Below are 20,695 nucleotides of genomic sequence, written 5' to 3' on the forward strand. Positions count from 1 at the left end.
GAGGCATACTGTACTTCTTTCAAAGAGCAGCATTTGCTGCTTGCTGGGGACTTTATGCCTGATGCAGGGGGGCGAGGAAGGAGAGTTGGTTAGCTTAGGGGGGCAGATTTAGAGTCGCTTTTCATTGGAGGGTCTCGCTTTTTCCTGAGCTGCCAGACACTGCAGGCTCAACTGAGGCGCGGAGGTGCAATTCAGGCTGGTGAAACAGCGGGGGAAGGCAGGGACAGGCGGGGCTAGCGCGGCTCTGCAGCTGATCACACGCACCGACACATACACCACTCTCCCGCCGCCCCCTGTTTGCGCTTCGCTTCTTCTAGCCGGGGCCACAGAGGTGCGGACCAGGAGTGGGAGACCAAGGAGGGAAGAGGAAAAGGAAGTCACCGTGAAGCAGAGGAAAAAGCAGGAGCGGCGCTGGTTTTTAACCCGAGAGTCTGACCCACGGCCCGAGGCTGAAACCCCCCAAAACAGTACCGTGGTCGCCTGCTAGGAGAGCACGGCTCCAAGGAACCCTCAAGTCCCGATCCCAAGTCGGTCTGTGCCCGGCGCACCAGGATCCTTCTGGTGAGGGCAGCGTAGTGCCCTCAGGAAGGTGCGGAGCTTGGGGGACCTGCATTGGCGCCCATCGTGGTGTACCAGGAAAAGTGGGGGCGAGAAAAACAGCCTTGAGTCCAGAGTGCGAGGCCAGGCAGCCGCTGGCGCCGGCTGAACCGCCTCCCGCCCTCTCCCCTTCGGTGAGTGCTCGGTTTTAGCGCACCGCCGCGTCTCTGCCGCGCGCGGGGGCGGCTTAGGGGCCCTTGAGGGTCAGCCCGAGGGCCCTGTGGCGCCCGCAAAAACTCGGCGGCCGGTGGACCGTAGGCGGACGCGTCTCTGGAGTCCGGAGCAGGGACTCTGAGCCCGGAGGGCGTGGGTAGGGGCTGCTGCACCCGTGCGGGGCAGACATGCCTTTGGGCGGGATTTTGGCCAAAAGATAGGAGGCGGGAGCGCTGGGGGGAGCCGGGAGCCGTCCGGGGGGGGCGGGCGATCGGGGAGCGCCGGGGAGGGGGGGAGGGTCTGGTCCGAGCAGGTAGCGCATCTTCGGCAGCCTGACGAGTTGGCAGGTGGGGTGGAACTCGTTTGTCAAGGCATTAATTTAAAAACAGTTTGAGAGTGCTGCAGGATAGTCAGGAGGGCTGCGGGAAGGCAAGAGGTGGCCCCAGAGATGTCGGTGGTGGGGGAAGCAAAGAGAAGGTTGGAAAAGCTTGTAGGCAAATTTGCGCTTGGGTTCCTGGTCCTTGCAGCCTTCCTGCCTTGAGTGTGGAAGAACACTTTTTTTTTTTAAGACTCAGCGTGGAGAGAAAGCCTCCGTCCCAGGGGAGGAGAAACGTGTGCAGGGGGCAGAAACTGCAGCTACCTGCCGGGCGCGCCCCCCCACCACCACCACAGGCGCGCTCGCTTTTGTCCCCCCTTTCTCTCCCGCCCCCACCTCCTTATTGGTGCTGGTTTGCAGCGCTCGGCTCCTGCGCCTTTGCTTCGCATTTGAATCTGGCTCGCCCCTCCGTATTATGTCTGCACTCCGAAGGAAATTTGGGGACGATTACCAGGTAGTGACCACCTCGTCCAGCGGCTCGGGCTTGCAGCCCCAGGGCCCGGGCCAGGGCCCGCAGCAGCAGCAGCTTGTGCCCAAGAAGAAGCGGCAGCGGTTCGTGGACAAGAACGGCCGGTGCAATGTCCAGCACGGCAACCTGGGCAGCGAAACGAGCCGATACCTCTCGGACCTCTTCACCACCCTGGTGGACCTCAAGTGGCGCTGGAACCTCTTCATCTTCATCCTCACCTACACCGTGGCCTGGCTCTTCATGGCGTCCATGTGGTGGGTGATCGCCTACACTCGGGGCGACCTGAACAAAGCCCACGTCGGCAACTACACGCCCTGCGTGGCCAATGTCTATAACTTCCCTTCCGCCTTCCTCTTCTTCATCGAGACCGAGGCCACCATCGGCTATGGCTACCGTTACATCACCGACAAGTGCCCTGAGGGCATCATCCTCTTCCTCTTCCAGTCCATTCTCGGCTCCATCGTGGACGCCTTCCTCATAGGCTGCATGTTCATCAAGATGTCCCAGCCCAAGAAGCGCGCGGAGACCCTTATGTTTAGCGAGCACGCGGTGATCTCTATGAGGGACGGAAAACTCACGCTCATGTTCCGAGTGGGCAACCTGCGCAACAGCCACATGGTCTCCGCGCAGATCCGCTGTAAGCTGCTCAAAGTAAGTGCTGCCCGCCCCTTCCCCACCTGGCCACTGCCAACCCTCAAACTTGGGAATTAACTCATCTGAGAGCCACCGTCAGGCTCCTAGTCTTACCTATCGCTACAGGTAAACTTCCTTTCTTGGGAGTTGGGGACTTAGAGGTGGAGATTGGGCAAAGAGTACAATAGACAGTTCTGTTCTTTTCCCACTCACTCTCCTGCTCATTTATTTTGTTTTATTCTAATTATATTCATCGAATGTACTTATCACTTTCTGGACTAGTAACAGAGTGGTTTTGGCTCCTAGACCCCTGAGGTCCAAGGTGCCCTGTTCTCTTTTCTACCCTTGCCGCTTTGCTCTTTAGAGATCTTTTGATTTGCTGTCGGTACACTGCCCCAGTAAACCTGAAGAATTAAAACTGAACAGCTCTTGTTTGAAGAAAAAGGTGCTGAACTTGCTTCAGTTTTCACTTATGGATTTTCTTTATCCCCCCCCCCCCCCATAGTATTAGCAGGTGGAAAGCAATAGCTTCAGATCCAATAACATTTACACTATCTGTGGTCACCTTTTTAACAAACACACAGAACAGAGAAGCAGTTTATAAAGTGGAAGAAGCAACACCTGGTTGTTTTCAATTTTTGTTTTTACTACTTATTTTCCTAGAGAAGTATTCTATGAAAGCATGAGTGCTTTTCCTGTCGAGTGTCTTATTAATTTTATTCTTAATTGCCTGTTTCTATGAAGCCTTTGTCAATTTACAGATTTCACTTGAAGCTTTTCAGCATCCATTAAAGAAGATTGCTTCCTACCATCAGCAATGTAAAATGCTAAAACAAATTGCTTATGGAGTGATTATTAAGGCAAGGTACATCCAGTCGTTAGAGGGCACTACTACAAACAAGAAGAGAAGACCACCTAATCACTCAACCAATTAGAGTCTGGGAATGAGGAATACAAGCCTAGCTCTCTATATGTTATTTACAGTTCATCTTTTTGAGGGATTCACCTTAGGTGGTTTTCAGATGTTCCTAAATTGAAAAAGATGACCTCATTGAAATCTTAAAAGTTTATCCGAGATTGCATAGAAAACCATAGCCCCATTCAGAACTTGGCATTAATAAAATGAAACTCTGATAACTATTTAAGTTGAGATTTTGCTTTTAATGTCTCTCTCTACTCTACAAATCTATATTGTTTTACACAGCCTTAGTTTAGATGGTATTTAAAAGTGATCCAGTGTGCTTTAAAAAGTTTGGCTCTTGTGTCATTTTCATTACGTTTGTAAGGTCTTACCCTAATCACACTTGACCATCTTGCTCAGTATAGAGTTAGAATTAAAGCAGCCGAGTTGTCCTGTCACTCCACATCATATGCATATTTACTATGCTATACACAGTAAATAAACATTGTGTGTAGCTTAGTGGAAAAATTTCAACCTGATACTGATGTATATGTTAATTAACTGTGAATAAGTAATTTGAGTAGATCATATTCTTTATAAACAACTCCAATGAGCTGCATGTCATTTTTTTTCTTTTAATTTATAGTAATATATTGTGCTGAGTACCACTATTTGACCTGAGTTGTTTGGATCAGGCTAAACATGTTGTAGCCATGTTTGTTGCAGGGGTGCTTGTTGTATGTGCCTGTTTCTATGAACAGAACAAGGTATGTAACTCCTTTTAGGATAAGTAGGCCTACCAGGCACACTTTGTTAATATAGGGCAAAAGTCTCATCATGGAAGAAACTCTTATATGTCACTTTGAGATTCTTACGGAAGAGTAGTTTATTAGATTGATTGGTCTATTAGAAACCTAAAATTAGGCTTTAAAGGTCAGTTATTGCTGCTCTTTAGTTTTTCAAACATATAAATGCATCTATTAAAACAAATATCTTTTTAAGGAAACATATTTTAGATATTTTTAGACTTTGTCCAGTTGTATTTTAACAAAGCCAGAAATAATTAGAATTAATCTAAATGGCAGATTTTGGTGTTGGTTTTTGTTTTTACAATATTGTAGTGAATCTGAATCACCTAGTTTCTGCAGTGGTTTAGGACACCGATAGTGATTTTTATGCATAAGGCCATGTACCATATATACCAAAAGGAGTGTCCTGATTTTAAAAAGTAAAGATTTTGAGTGTTGGAAAATCTGGAGCAAGGTGCTATATTAACACAAGGTGATGAAAACATCTAATTAAAACAATAGGTATAATATTCTTATCTAATTCTTTACTTTTGTTGGGAAGATATCAGTGCTAAAAGTAAAAGTTACTGGTATGTGGCATCCATTTATATTTAAACAAAATTATCATGAAATTTTGTCCTGCTTTTTTTGTGAAGGAAGAGGGTTGATCCATGGCAGCTCTTCATCCAGCCAATTAGTGTAGTTTGCTGGAAGTTGATTTTTCCTGTAGCCATGGTGATTAAAGTGAATTCTCATATTTCTTGTCATTTCCTTAGATTTCATTAAAAAGGAGTTGTGTTTTATTAGGAAACTAATAACATTCAGCAAAATTAGAGGGAAGATCTGTCTTTAATAAGTTACTCTCCTTTTCTCTTAGGGACTGAGATGAAGTGACCTAAAACAGCCAACTATGTTTTTAAAGAGAAGCTATACCAAAATCTTAAAGCCATAATATTTTGATATCATTCCTATGCATTCTTATTATTATTACACATATTCAGGTTTCTTCTCTTAACCTGTTTGAGTCTTAAAATTTATATATTTTTATGTGCTAAAGATTTATGTATCTTTAATACAGAGAAATATATAGAAATTTAAGAAAACAATATTTAGTAGTAGTAATTATAGCCTATATAAGTTCTTCCTATTACCTAATTTAATTTCATTTAAATTTTTCTATTACTGTTTTCTCATTTGCTGAATTAAAAGCTTATTTATTGGTATTAAGATAAGAATTCTATTTGATGATTGTAAAGCACTTTCTATTCTTGAAGAAACAGTACTAGCATGCATATGGCTTTCTTTTTTTTTTTTTTGTCTTTTGTCTTTTTTGTTGTTGTTGTTGTTGCTATTTCTTGGGCCGCTCCTGCGGCATATGGAGGTTCCCAGGCTAGGGGTTGAATCGGAGCTGTAGCCACTGGCCTACGCCAGGGCCACAGCAACGCGGGATCCGAGCTGCGTCTGCAACCTACACCACAGCTCAGGGCAACGCCGGATCGTTAACCCACTGTGCAAGGGCAGGGACTGAACCCGCAACCTCATGGTTCCTAGTCAGATTTGTTAACCACTGCGCCACGACGGGAACTCCCATATGGCTTTCTAATCCTTGCTATTATGAAATTTTCCATGCATATTTTTGAATTCTCTAAGTTTTGGTGGAAGTTTTTAAAATAACTTTTCTGCCTAATTTTTAATTGTTAACATATAGGAAAGTAAATTTTATTTCAATTCTTCCTGTCTTCTAAGCTTGCAGGTACTGAAATTTATTTCACTATTCAAATATAGATCTTCCAACTTCATGAATGGAATGATCAGTCCTTTTTATACTTAGAAAAGAATAAAGCAGTTTAAATAAGAATTTAAGAATATAATTAGAAGTTATCCTTTAAATTTTATGTTATTTTAAATACAGCTATACAAAGCTCCTTTAAGATGAATGTTCTGTTTTCTTCTTTTCACCCCTATATTGATGTTTTATTTGAATCCTCAATTTATTTTAGTTGTTTCTTTTTCTAACCTAGAATTTAGGAACTAATGAATAGAATGGTCATGTTAATATAATATCCAGTTTAAAGTTTTAATAAAAATCTTGCATTAGGAAGTTGAAATTAATGGTTGAAACATTGGACCCTGTAATTTAGTGTTGGGTTTAAAGGTTTTGGAAATCTCACTCCTTTCTGTAAATCTAATGCTAATGGTTAACTGCCCTAGGCTTACATCTTATATAGACACCCAGTCAAACCTTAGTTACATAAAGTAAAGATAAAATCAACTATTGTTAGACCCATATTTTGAAATTAAAAGATAAGGATAAGTTTTTCTCATGGAAATATCATTTTATATCTTCATATTTTTATTCATTGCAAATAGTCATCACCTTTCTTTTCTAGGAGGTCAGCTATGCAACCCTTAACTTTCACTTAATGAAAGGAAATGCTGAAGAGTTATCTTCTAATGTATCACATACATTATTTTTATAGTCATCTTTCTGCTCTACATTTATATGGATACTCAAAATTGGATGCTTTCTGGCTTCCACATATGAATGCGGTCAGTGCAGATGCAATAAAAAACAAAATTGTCCTCTGTAAAACTAATAAGCTCTTTTTCCTCTTCATATGTCTTAACATTATGTGAATCTTTTAACCACTGTGATTCCTGATTTTTTTCATATATTTATTAGATTGTCTTCATTCTGTATCTTGCACTTAAATGCAATTATGGTTTTGACTCTATATGACCCTATTTGTATGACTAACTCTTTTCTGCAATTGGTTTTGACCAATTTGCAGTTTATTTTAATCTTAAGATAGTTGGCTACCTCCTTTTAAAAAATAAATTCGCAAATGAATATCTACTAAAAACTCTTCTTCTGAAAGTTATACAAGTAGTTGGCAAAAATATTCAAGGAGTCTAAGACTGATTACCCCAGAACTCTTGACACTAGATCTTATAATGGCCAGTGAATTTTTTGAGGTGGGTTTGTTGTGTCTTTTAAAAAACTAAGTTCTTATTTAGTCTAGCTTTGCTTTCTCTGGCACAAGTACAATAATTCTGTAATAGGTATAGAACTTGGGTTCTTTTTAAAGGTTATAATTATTATTCTTTTTTTAAAAAGGAGTAATATGTTGTTTTATTTGTTTTGATTTGTTTATTTTTAATATGGTTCCTGAAAAGTACAGGGTGGCTTGTACTCAGGGGAATACAGTGTGAACAGAAATGAGGACATAAAGACCCACAAATAAACAGCAGTAGGTAAGAACAAATGATGAAGAGAAGCAGGAAAAAGCACTTGGTGGATTTGAGGGTGTTTGGTGAGTAGGAGGAGAATGTGCAAATAGGGTTACAAATCCTGGCCATGGTTATTATAAATTCCGTAAAAAGTCCTCAAGGAATTACAGAGCTGTTCTTTCATTTGAATGGTATAAAAGTCTCACAAAATTCATCACAAGATAAATTACATTCCATTCTATAAGTTACTTTCTTTTCAGGCAAATGAATGAATATATCTTAGAGGATATTTGGCTTAGCAATAAAAATCTCTATTTTAGGCTTGATGTTGGTCATATTGTTTTCACCTGAGTATTGATGGAGTTTCAAACTTAAGGAGTCAAAAGAAACCTACAATTTAAATGTAGACTATCTAGATGAAATTCTAGGTTCACTTTCTTCTCTTTCTCACTTAAATTTGGTCTGAGGCCCAAAACTATTATCATAACTGTTTTGAGTCAGAAGGCATAGTTCTTTATCTTGGTACCTGCTTTTGGCTCATTTCTTTCTGACTTCAGAATATATTCAACATATATGGAGACACAGTTAAAGAGGGAAGTAAAATTAAAGATAAAATGGTGAGGAGGTGATAGGCAAGAAGAGCTGCCCTTCTATCTTCAAATCTACTTTTCTTTCTCCTTTCTGGACCACTGGCCCTCATTGCCTTTTCCAGTGGAGACTTGTGAAAAGTGGTGGGGCGTAGATCAAGCCTTAGAATGCGAGAGAGGTACATCTCTTGAGCCCAATGTTAGTGACTAAAGGGTTCCTTTAATTTTTTTTTTTTCAAAATTCCCCTATCTTCCATCTGAGCTAGAAAGAAGTTCAGTGGTTATAATTAGAACACAGTTATGGTTAGAGAGATAGGAGAGAGGCAGCAAAGAGATTGATTGTATTGGTGAAGCGTGTCTGTGCTGAATGAATGTGTGAAGCTGATCACAAATCTCCCAGAAGGAGGATGGCTAAATGTTGATCTGCTTCTGACAAGGGCAGTTCTTAGTGTGTATATGTGTGTGTGTGTGTGTCTTTGGATATGTACTCAGCAGTCTTTTATCTGTAATAAGAAAGCTATTTGTCTGTAAAGTGCATGACCATGATAATCCCTTCTAGGCATCTGTGACTTTTGATTCTTTTTCCACCTGTAGACAGAATTTGTGATTGATTATCTTGCAGACCTTTTTGGACTCTAAGGGAATTCAAAGTCATTTGGCATTAGCTGCTTCTTTGAAATTAGTACCTGTGACTGTAGAATGAGACAACAAACCTGTGACTGTAGAATGAGACAACAAACCTTAAGTTCTAGGCACAGATTCATGTGGCATATAATTGAAGTGTGTATAATAGAAACACTACATTTTAATAGCAATATTTTTATTAAGAAGGATAACAGAAATTATTGCCAAAACCTAAATTGGACAAAATCATTTGAAAAGTCCATGATGTTCTACTTATAATTTTTGGGGGGACAATACATTTAAACAAACTTTATGCCTCATATTTCCTTGATTTTTCTAATTCCCAGAATTCACTAGAATGCAACCAACTATAAAGGTGTTAAGATGGCATAAAGATCTTTATTTCTTTCTCAAAAATATTCCATACAATTGAAAATAAAAGTTGAATGGAAGCTATTCTCAAGTCCTAGGGTTTTCAAATTATGTTTTAAATTTATAAGAATTACCAATTTTCCATGAAATGTTTTCTTTCATCTTTTCCCCACTTGTTTATTCAATAGTATCAAGATTCTAAATGATTCATCAAGCAAAATCAGCCTTAGAAACTTTAATAATCTACTGCATCAGTATTAACCTTTAGCAATTGTTTTGAATTATTGTTGATCTCGATCATGTCTATTTACATATTTTTATCTAGGAAATGATCATAGTTTTGTCTTCTGTTTGGAATTAGGAGCTTTATAGAGCTAAAGTAGATAATGTAGACCAAGGGCAAACTGCTCTAATAACGAAAGATTTCTTCTTTTGTCATAATTCTTAAGATGACATAATGAACAAAGGTAAAATTGTTTTTTTAAATCTAAATTTTTTTTCTGCCTATTATCAAAATTTCTGGGTGAAATATGCCATAAGAGAATTAGAAATGGATGAAATATCAGTGCTACTCATTTATTACATACTTAAGGTACAGATCATACCTTAATTTTTTAAAGGCACATGCATACCTCCTTTTTTTCCTTTGTGTCTTTCATATGTGTATTATAGTTCCTTAACACTCCTCTAATTCCACTTAACATAAGTTGAGATACTTAAAACTAACATAGGCCTTTTACCCCCTTGCTCCAGGGAAATCTATGGAATTGCACCAGAATTAGATTAGAATTCCTTTTAAGTCTAGAGGAGAATGTGTATGCTTCTGAAAATGTATTTGGTAGGCATATGATGGTTTCTGGAACATCATGTTTGCCTGAGCAGTGATAAGATAAGCTTGCTCTGGTCAGGAGCTCAGACTTCAAACAATTCCACTGCTCTAAGCACCTGCCATACACCCTTCACTCCTATGAATAGAAAAGCTGCTTAATTCACAGTTTTTAATGGACTTCCCAATCTATCACAGCAAACAAAAATCACGAGGTAAGCATATTGATAGTGGAAATATGTGTTGTCCTAACAAAAAGGAAGAAGACTGGAAGGATAAAATTGTGGTTATATGCAGTATCTCAGAGTCATTTACAGAAAGATTTATCCACTGGATAGTAATTTTCAGTGAATATGTAGTGAATTTCACTTACCTGAAAAATATGTAAGTGTGGAGAATATCTTTCAAAGAAATGAAGTATTACTTTCCCCATAGTATCACAGAATAGGTGCAATTGTCAACTTTGTTTCTGCCAAGATTTGGGTAGGATATAAAGCACGTGGGGTGGGTGCATAGGCATAATTTTGAGAATATGGAACACGTTTTTAAAATCAGAAGATAACCTGCACTCTGAATGCAACAGATTCATGCATATTTAAGTCTAAATTACCTACATATGAATCAACTGCTTTGCTAAAAATAAAGTATTTCTTATTCTAGGTTGGCATTCTCCTGATAGCCTGTCTGTTTCTAGGCCACTTCTTTTCATGGGTTGTTGAATGAGCAGAGAATAATAGAAGCTAATAGCTTTGTCTAAGAATGAGGTACAACTATAAATAACATATATAAATAAGGAAGATGAATTTTAGTTTTTGTATAAATAAAAATTAGAAAAAACATTTTTTGGGGGAAATTATTTTAAAGTAAATGGGATACTGAGTTTAAAAAATTATGTTTGTGAATATTTTATTTCATGAAGAAAAAGCAGAGTTTAGAATAGTTAGTATAATGACCCAAATTCTGTTCACTAATTATAAACATCAGAATACCACCTTGTGTTTATATAGCACCTGTTCTTAGTAGACGAAAGAACAATGACACAGACTTTTGTTTTTATTTATTTTTGTTTTTTGTTTGGCTTTTATTTTGCCATATTAATCAATACTTTGCTATACAACTGTGTAGTTGGAAAGATGCTGGTCTCATCCATATTTTACCAATTTGAGAATATGTATAAAAAGATAGGTGACTTCTACTGGCTTAGGAATGCCCAGTTTTCTCCAGCATTGGTTGTTAGAGCTGCTGTTTTTATTCTTGCACCATCAGGTTTTGCCATATTTTTGTCTGTCAGTAATCATTTTCTTCTTCTTTTTTAATCAACTACCTACAAGGCAGAAAAGAAAAATACTCTCGATATTTTCATTGGACTTTTCTTTCTGCAGAAGTAAAACTTCTGAGTATCAGTAATTACAAAGTAGCCTTTCTGCTTTTGAGGCTCTGCAACTGCTGCCATAGCAATCCATGACCAGCTTCAAACTCTTGGTTCTGTTTTGCTATGGAGGACACTTACTAAACTACAGTTTTCAGTGTTTTCAGACTCATTACAAAGCCAATATCTTTTTTTGGAACCCAGAGGGTCAAGATTTTGCCTTCGGTCTACTTATTTATTGGATAGACAGTGTTACAGATAACTTCTTTTCAAGTTAGCTTTGCAAAGAGTCTCTTAAAATATATTGGATTCCTCCAAGCCCCATTCAACCAGCAGCAATCCTCTCTCCACTCCAGTTTTTCTATATGCAGCTTCTTAACCCAGATTTTATTTTACCATCATCATCAAATAAACTCAAATATTTGCTTATACATGAGTATAAGCAACAGATATGGAAAATGAATAGAAAAGAAAGATAAGTTCACTTTCATGGTTTGCTAATTGTTAATAATCATATTTAATTTTCTTTTAAGCATGAAAGCAGTTTGTTGAATTAAGCTTTATAGTGATTTATATTGATACCGAATGCCACTGCTTTATGGAAGTTTCAGTAAACTACAAATTTGCTAATAGAGATTTTTTTAAAACTGCACTTTTGCTTTAAAGATATTCAGTTTAGTACAGATTTTCACTGTTTTTACAATTCATCAAATACATAGAGGAATAAACAACTTCATTGCAGTTTATTAGTAGTTTGGAAACCACTACCTAACAGCATCTGCTTTTATTTTTATTATCTGAGCTGTTGTGTACATAATGTTATTTAATATTTAATATGATAACCTCTTGACTCTTCTATTCTAGTTTATATCTTATTGTTACTTCTCAAAGGTCTTGGGAAAATAAATTATTATGTTTGCTTTATAATAATGCAATAAATCATTTTAAATTATAATCAACTCTTTTTTTTAGCATTAACAAACTATAAGAATTGCCTACTTATTAGCTTTTTAAGGAAAAAACATCTGGCATGTAATGAGTTATCATTTAGTGATTTATGTCAAGCAGTAGCACATGTACACTCGGTTCCACAATTTGTGTTAACAACCATTGTTGGGCCAGGCATTTCTCCAAAGCTCATGAGTTAGGGAATGGTAATTATAGTAAGTCGTGTATTATAAATAATGCATGTATGTTCCACATGAGCTATGTGGTATTTCAGCCCATTTGCTGGAATATAGCTGCATAATGATTTGTTTGGATTTTGTTGCAGATGATTGATAGCGCAGAATGTTGGCAATGATGTAAATTACTGTTGGGCTGCCTTGAAAATTTCAGTGCAAGTGGTGATTTCTTCTCTTTTTCTGTGTGCTTGTCTAGTCTCGGCAGACACCTGAGGGTGAGTTCCTTCCCCTTGATCAACTTGAACTGGATGTAGGTTTTAGTACAGGGGCAGATCAACTTTTTCTTGTTTCCCCCCTCACGATTTGCCACGTGATCGATGCCAAAAGCCCCTTTTATGACCTATCCCAGCGAAGCATGCAAAGTGAACAGTTCGAGATTGTCGTCATCCTAGAAGGCATTGTGGAAACAACTGGTAAGTAAAAACATAGATATGCCATCACATTTCTTTATTCTGTAATAACATTATATGATATGCTCAATACCGATCATAGATTGGGCTAGATGTCTCAATTAGCAGTAATGAAAGTAATGACTTGCCTTTTATTTATTTGTAATGTTAAGTTGACACTGCTTTGAAAACGAAGATTTACTGTTGTGGTGATTGCACATGTAATGTTAACTCAGAAGTACTGCAAAATAAAGGAAGCTGAGATGACTTCTAGAAATGATTATGATGTTCTAGTTTAATTGCAGAATTGGATTTCCTGCATTCCTTTTTTTTTTTTTTTTTTTTTTTTAAGATTTAAGGTTAAAATAAATTCAGGGTAATTAGTGAGCAGCCTGAACTCAGCATGCAAGAATTTGCCTTAGGGATGGTGATTCAAGTGTCACTGATAGAGCTTTGATATGCTACTAAGTGCAGCCTCAGTGGAAAATTCCTTGTGGGTGTGGGTGTGTGTGTGTGTGTGTGTGTGTGTGCGCGCGCGCGCGCTCGCGTGTGCGCGTGTGCGTGCGTGTACACTGAAACAGCATTTTAATTTCAAAGTGGGTCAGTAGATTTCCCCAGCAGAACCTTGACCAAAATTTTTTCAAAAGAAAATCATCTTTTTTTTTTTTCCGGTTTGATATAGCTATGTGCTGTATGTTATCCCTTAAGATGCAGCGTAACATTGGTATGCCCTGAACACTCACAATTTAATGCTCTCTGAGGAGAATAAGGTTGGCAAAGGAAAGAAACAATAAGTCAGAGTGGTACTGTTTGGGGCCTAAGCATTGCCAATTGGTTTGGAACCTACAGGATGCTCAAGACTAATAATGAAATATCCACATAATTAGTTTGTTTGTTTGTTTCTTTCTTTCTTTCCTTCTTTCTTTCTTTCATCTTGAATTTTACTCTTTCTACAAGTAAGGAGAAAGCAAGAAATATTTTTGCTTTCAATTCTTTCTACCAATGTCATTCTAATAATCTTAAAATGCTAATTATTATGTATAAACTATAGCATGGAAAATAACATTGATAATAGCATACAAGCATTCAAACCTTATGCAAAGGTGGAAGATGTTACATAATGAAAGAATCACCCACTTTGCTATAAAGCTTTGTCCAAGGACCAGAGGGAGGAAAGCCATTGTAATCTTTGTACATCTGTTACATAACACCTATCTGCAATTTGGGCAAGATACTTAATCTCCATAAACTTCTTTCCCTTCTCTTTCAAATGCGGATGATATAATAACACCTGAAGCTACTTGTATTACTATTAATTTATTATCACTAGTGCTTCACTTTAAAATTTAAGTTTTTTAAGAACAGTGCAGACATTGATAAAGACATTTCATCAATCAACCTCTGGAATTTGATTTCTGTGAACTCTCTTATGGTTTAAATTCTGTAGGTTTTTTTTAAATTCAGATTGAAATGATGTCATAATATATTTCTAAAATGTCATATGTTGATAAATAATGAAACCAATTTATAAAGCCTTCAAGTTCAAGAAATCTTTACATTTAAATTTCAGTTTTCATCTCATTTGTTGAGGTAATAATATATTGTTAGAGCTTAAACAGCAGATTTTTATATTGATTTATTTTTTATAACATATCTTTGACACAGCTGGTTATACTTTATTAATTGCGTATTATTATTCTAATCACTGCCATGAATGAAATTTCTTTTTCACTTGAGAGTTTTAGAAATCTTTCACTTGCCCTATCTATCCATCTACCTGCCTACTGGCCTACCTATCTATCTTTCCATTCATTTTTCCTACTTATCTCTAGTTAGTATGTATTCCTTAAGAATGAGAACTTTTTAAATACAAAATCTTGGTGCAATTAAGAATAAAAATCAGGATGTTAAACAATGATACAATGCTATTATTTAGCTCATGGCCCACATTCAGATTTTTTTCAGTTGTCCTAGTAATTTCCATTATAACTATTTTTTTTCTGGTTCAGTATCAATTTAAGATTATGACTTCATTTGTTTACCTGTCTTCTCAGTCTCAAGATGGAACAGTTCCTCAACCTTACTTTGTGTTCTTCACCCTAAGGCACTTGAAGGGTACAGTCCAGGTATTTTGTAGAATGGCTCTCAATTTTGATTTGCCTGAGGTTTCTTTACTCATTAATTCTTTTGAATTTTGGCTTCCTACATAGGCATCTTAAGGGAATATTGAAACAGGTTGTTTTTAAAATGTACCTATATTTTCTTAACTGATGTGCCTTCGTCAGATTTCAGAGACTTGTGGTTAAATGATATTCTATGAAAAGTCATTTAGAGTTTTACCACATTAAATTATTCATTGAACTGTACATTTCATTTTACTATCCCCCCCCACTTTTTTAAAAATAGTGAACTGGCAAAGACTACTTTCCACAGAAAATGTGAAAACTTGACTAGGACTGACTTTCTTATTTAGAGATTGCTTTTTATGGAGAAGAGATAAAGTCAGCTTCCTCTTAGCTAAGCCTATTTTTTAGATTTAATAAAGTGAGCATAACAGCAAAAACATTACTCAAAATTTATAGCATTTATTTTGTGGAAAATTTATCTGGTATTTTGTATGCATATGTATACACTAATTAAATCACACATGGTTAAACTGTGCAAAGTCTGTCTATATTTCTAGACCTCTCTGAGCCATTTAAAATTTTACTGAGATTTATTTAGATTCATTTTTCATAATGTTTCCTCCTTTATCTTTCCATTCACAATACTTTCTCATAATGTTTTTTCTTATATATGACAAATATGATCTTTGGTGATGTTTTGAGGCAGTGATAATACCATTTTAGCTCTAATGTGCTTCAGTGCACAGGCTTGTGACTAAATGTTTACTCAGTGTAACTATCCATCATATTTAGCATTAAAATACTAAGTTTTTATCATTCGTTCATTCACGAGACAAGTAATTGAATGTATGCTGTGTGCTTGGAAATATTTGAAATGCTGACAATGTCGTGGTGACCAAGACAGCCAGAATCCTTTTCTTCATGAAGCTTATATTCTAATTAGAGGAGGAAGACTGGAGAACAAAAAAATGAATAAGCCTGTTATTATCACATAATAATTTGTCAGAAATAAAAACTGAAACAAAACAAGGTTATAGAATAAAGAGGGAGTCCAGGCTTAGGTTGATGATTAGGAAATATCTGAGAAAGTGACACCTAAGCAGAGACCCATCTGTCAGGAAGGACCTCCTGGTTTGGAATTAACATATACACACTACTACATATGAAATAGATAACTGGAGTTCCTTGTTCTGGCTCAGTGGTAACGAACCTGACTAATCCATGAGGACGCAGGTTCAATCCTTGGCCTCACTAAGTGGGTTAAGGAGCCGGTGTTGGCTTGAGATGTGGTGTAGGTTTCAGACACAGCTTGGATCCCTAGTTTCTATGGTTGTGGTGTAGACCAGCAGCTGCAGCTCTGATTCAACCCCTAGCCTGGGAACTTCCATATGCTACAGATGTGGCCTTAAAAGGGCAAAAAAAAAAAAAAAAAAGATAACCAACAAGGACCTACTGTATAGCACAGGGAACTATGTTCAACATCTTGTAATAACTTATAATAGAAAGGAATCTGAAAAAAGATTATATATATTTTTTAATCTGTATAAAAAGATTATATATATATATATAAACCAAATCCCTTTGCTGTGCACCTGAACCTAACACAACATTTAAATCATCTACACTTCAATAAAAATAAATAAATAAAAAAGAAGGACATCCTGGGCCTGACTGCAGCAAGGACACAGCAGACCCTGAGAATCAGCTGATACAAGGGACTTGAGTTGGGAACCAGCTTGATTGATTCCAGGAACTGAAAGAAGGTGCCAGTGGTTAGAGCAGAGTGAACAATGTGGAGAGTGGGGTGAGGAGAAGTCAGGGAGGTCATGGGGTGGGGTGGGGTTACCTCTGCACTCTGGATGATTGTGTTGCATCAATAGCAAGTGTTGGGATTCAATTCAAAAGCAAGCCTGCAGTTATACGGTAGAGTAATTATTTAGTAATCTCCAACAGTATGTAACAAATAATACCCATATTTTTATTTTAGATGGTTGCTTGTAGTTTATTTAAAAACAAGTGACCCCAATTCCTAAAAAATATATAAAGCTCTAGATACTTGCCGCTTTTGCATATTAACGTATCCACACAGCCCCCATGCTCCAACCCAGGCACACAATTGCTCATTTCACTGTAGTCACCTGTTAAGAATCTTCTGATCTCATTTAGTTTTTGCTTCTTCCCTCGCTGTAGTCTCCATGAGTGTGGTGGTGGTGGTGAGAAGGGGGATAGAAAATGAGAAGCTTTCTTGTTTCCTTGAAAGTTTCAGCTTTCAGCTCAGGACTCACAATAATTACCTTCCCCACTTCCTTAGAAATATTCCCCAGTGGTCTGGCTCAGGGATGGTTGCCTTCTTTGCTTCAGGTAAGTTGGGCCTGTACTTACAAGGAAGAACACAAAATTTGACTCTCATGAATAGCCTTTGCTTCTTGGCTCCTGTAGCAAATTTCTAAACATAGGTTACCTCTAACTCTTGTTCTCTTTGCTGCTTCTCCCTGGGGGGAGAGCACTGCTAGAGGCAAACAGCATTGCAGATTTGGCTCATTAGAACTGGATGCTTTCAAACTTCAATCTGCTCTCTGCTGCTATTTGGCAGTCTTCTTAATTGTCTTTTCTGCACTCCCAGGCTCTCTCCCCATGGGATCTATTTTAGACCTTTTCTTTCTTTCCATGCCCCCAGTCCCAGCTGTCCTATCCCTTCTTTGTCATTCCATCCTTCCACCTAGTCTATCAAAAAGAACTTGACACTTCAATTTTTATACATTTATTTTTTCTCTCTTTATCCTTGTCGCATGGTTATCTTCTCTCTTTCTTGGTGTCTGTGAGGAAAACATCCTTATTCTTCTCCAGAACCATCTCCTTTACAGTTATGTTTATCACTGTGACTCAAGCACCAATTCTTACAACATCTAATACCCAAAATCCTTTGACTCTATTGCTTGTAAACATAGGCAGGTCTTTCTTTATGAAAAACATTTGCAATCCCACTATTTCTTTATACTCAAGATTCTTTCTGGGATTCAGAGACACCATATTCCCCCTCTCCCTCTTTCTCTGTTTCTTCTAATTTATATCTTCTGATAGTTCCTTATATGCTGCACGGCTGCCTCCTCCTACTCCCCATTTCTCCTAGAAATGTTTCCTGGATCTCTGTCCTTGCCTCCTTTTGAACTGAGATACTGTTTTTTTTTTTTTTTTTTTGTCTTTTTAGGGCCACACCCATAGCATAGGGAAGTTCCCAGGCTAGGGGTCTAATCAGAGCTAAAGCTCCCAGCCTATACCACAGCCACAGCATCAAGGGATCCAAGCTGTGTCTGCGACATATACCACAGCAACACCAGATCCTTGACCCACTTGGCAAGGCCAGGGATTGAACCCACAACTTCATATATACTAGTAGGGTTTGTTACCACTGAGCCACAGTGGGAACTCCTAGATACTCATTTATTTTTTAAATGAACCCACAAAGTACTCACAAGTCCATAGTTCCTTTTATCTCCAGCCATGGAATCTCTCATCAGCTAAGGTTTTATATATGCCATTAATTTCCAGAACATTTTCCCACTTGGATGTCGATATTTTAATTCTGAGTCAACTTGTCTAAATACCAACTTATCATCTTACCCTCAGATTACATCCTCATTTGGAAAATTTGTCATTATTAAACATGGCTATTTTTTCCAAGACCTCCTCCCCATCTCTTTTTTTTTGTTTGTTTTATACCCAGTTAAATTGTTCATTTCACAAATACCCATTAAGCACCTATTAAAGGCTAAACCGTATTCTAGACCCTCAGGGATACGTTAGTTAACAAAACAGAATTTCTGTTCTTGTGCGTATTTATATTCTTATGTGGAAATCAGACAACAAAATGAAGAAGCGGCTTGCTTAGAATGTTAGAAAATAAATGCTATGAAAAAAATAAAGCAAGGGAAGAGGAATTGGGAATATAGGGAAGTCAGGGTAGGCTGCAGTGAGAAGGTGAGAGTTCAGCCCAAAGTATCTTGAGCAGAGCAATTCCCTCTGCTTTGATGGAGCTTCCAGGTAGAGGTTCAGCAGTTGTAAATGCTCCAAGGTAGCAGGTACCTGGTGTTTGCTCTCTCTTTATGATGTCTCCTAATTCAATGCTTACTCTTTAAGTTCTCATAATAGTACTTCTAAATCACAGTAGTTTTCTCACGAATGGATTTAGTATCTGCTCATATGCAGATTGTGCACTATTGTATGGTTGCATGATAAATTTGCTTAGAGCATGACTGTCATAATATACCTGTGTTCAAAAACCCCTAATGACTGCCAATCAAAATGCATGTATTCCTTCCGAAGAAAATTAAGTTGCTCTGCTTCCTGGAATGTCCACACATTGACATTCACTGTTGACTCCTATGTCTGCTGCAATACCATTTTCCCTACCTAGGATAGCAGTTCTGTCTCCTCTCATGTGGTGTAAGTGCTGCCATATTTATTCAGTCTTCCCTGGGCACTTTAGTGTATGTGCTTTCCTTTAATAACTCATTTCAAATACGGTTTTCACTGTGAAAACCTATTAAAAACATGCTCATTATAGAAAAATTTTTAAAAATACAAATACGGAAAATAAAAGCTTTTCTCTTGGAGTTCCTGTTGTGGTTCAGCAGACTCAAATCTGACTAGTATCTACAAGGACGCAGGTTTGATCCTTGACTTGCTTGGTGGATTAAGGATCCGGTGTTGCTGTGAGTCGTGGTGTAGTTTGCAGATGTGGCTCTGATCTGGCATTGCTGTGGCTGTGGTATAGGCCAGCAGCTATCGCTCCGATTCAACCCCTAGCCTGGGAAGCTCCATATGCTGCAGGTGCAGCCCTAAGAAGACAAACAACAGTAACAACAACAACAAAAAAACGAAATACCTCTTACTTTCAACAACCGTATAGTTAATGTGTCTGTCATTAACCTTTCAGGTATCTGTATTCAGACATACTGTTATTATGCTACATATAATGTTTTATAACTTGCCCTACTGTATAATATGTTGTTGACACCTTTCATGTCAAATTACATTTCTACACCATTTGTCTTAATGAATTTTTTTGTATGCCAATTATGTATCTATCTTAATTTTTTAATTGACGCTCTCCTAGTGGGGAGTTTTTAGGCATTTTCTTTTTATTGAGATAAATACTCTTACAGTCTATAATTTACCACTAACTTTACTATTTTATATAAATTCCTAGAGGTGCCATCCTGAGTAAAGGGGAATATGTATTTGTTGGTTTTTAATATCTATTTCAGTGTCACTGTTACAGAAAGTTGGTACCAATTTATAGCTGAATGTGAAGGTGTCCATTTCCCTATACTCTTGCCAACAATGGATAATAGGTTTTATTTTTGTCAGTTTGATGTAATTTTGTTCCTTTTTGATTATTAGCAATGTTGAAATTATGATATCTCTTGGCTATGAATTTTATTTCATGAATTCTCAGCTAATAATTGCTCATTTTGCTCACAATTTATTTTATGCATAAGTTGCTTAAATATTTAGCACATTATTTTGAAAAACTATAGTAGTCTGTATACTGTTATCAAAATATTTCATTTATGTATACATACATGTATAATTTTTTCACATTCATTTCTTATGTGCTTTATTACATTTCCAGATTAGCTATAACTTGCCAAGATTGAGGACTTTGTTTTGAGGATGTATTTTTTTTTTTTTTTAATTTGTATGTCATAGATACTAGAAGGTAGTAGATACAAGTTAACACTTCTGATCTGTTTGTTATTTTTAACCGATTTTAATAGAGTTGCTCTCTTTTTCTTTTTAATTGAAGTGTAGTTAATTTACAGTGTTGTGTTAGTTTCTGGTGTATAGCAAAGTGATTCAGTTGATCTGTATCTCTATGTTTTTCATATTACTTTTAAAAATTTTTTGCTATAGTTGATTTTTAATGTTCTATCAATTTTTTCTATACAGCAAACTGATCCAGTTACACATATACGTACATTCTTTTTCTCATATTATTTTCTATCGTTCTGTCACTAGTGATTGGATATAGTTCCCTGTATGTGCTATACATCAGGACCTCATTGTC

General features: G+C 37.4%; 1 protein-coding gene across 4 annotated transcripts in view; it reads left to right on the forward strand.

Moving 5' to 3' along the window:
* Window positions 1-1,511: 1,511 nt before the first annotated feature.
* KCNJ3 (potassium inwardly rectifying channel subfamily J member 3) overlaps window positions 1,512-20,695 on the forward strand; it is a 159,539-nt gene continuing 140,355 nt past the window's right edge. For 2 of the 4 annotated variants that reach the window (XM_003483648.5, XM_084998584.1), the window contains exons 1-2: window positions 1,512-2,246; window positions 12,307-12,523. In XM_003483648.5, the coding sequence (XP_003483696.3) occupies window positions 1,542-2,246; window positions 12,307-12,523 (922 nt within the window). In that variant the 5' untranslated portion in view covers window positions 1,512-1,541. Of the gene's footprint in view, window positions 2,355-12,306; window positions 12,524-20,695 lie in introns of all 4 variants that reach the window. The other 2 variants (XR_014829037.1, XM_084998585.1) reach the window with 2 other exon arrangements.

The sequence above is a fragment of the Sus scrofa genome, chromosome 15 (genome assembly GCF_054392235.1).
Source record: "Sus scrofa isolate SSC_HxYL_T2T_F1_AM1 chromosome 15, Sscrofa_HxYL_maternal_Yorkshire_Landrace_v2.0, whole genome shotgun sequence".
Lineage (NCBI taxonomy): Eukaryota > Metazoa > Chordata > Mammalia > Artiodactyla > Suidae > Sus > Sus scrofa.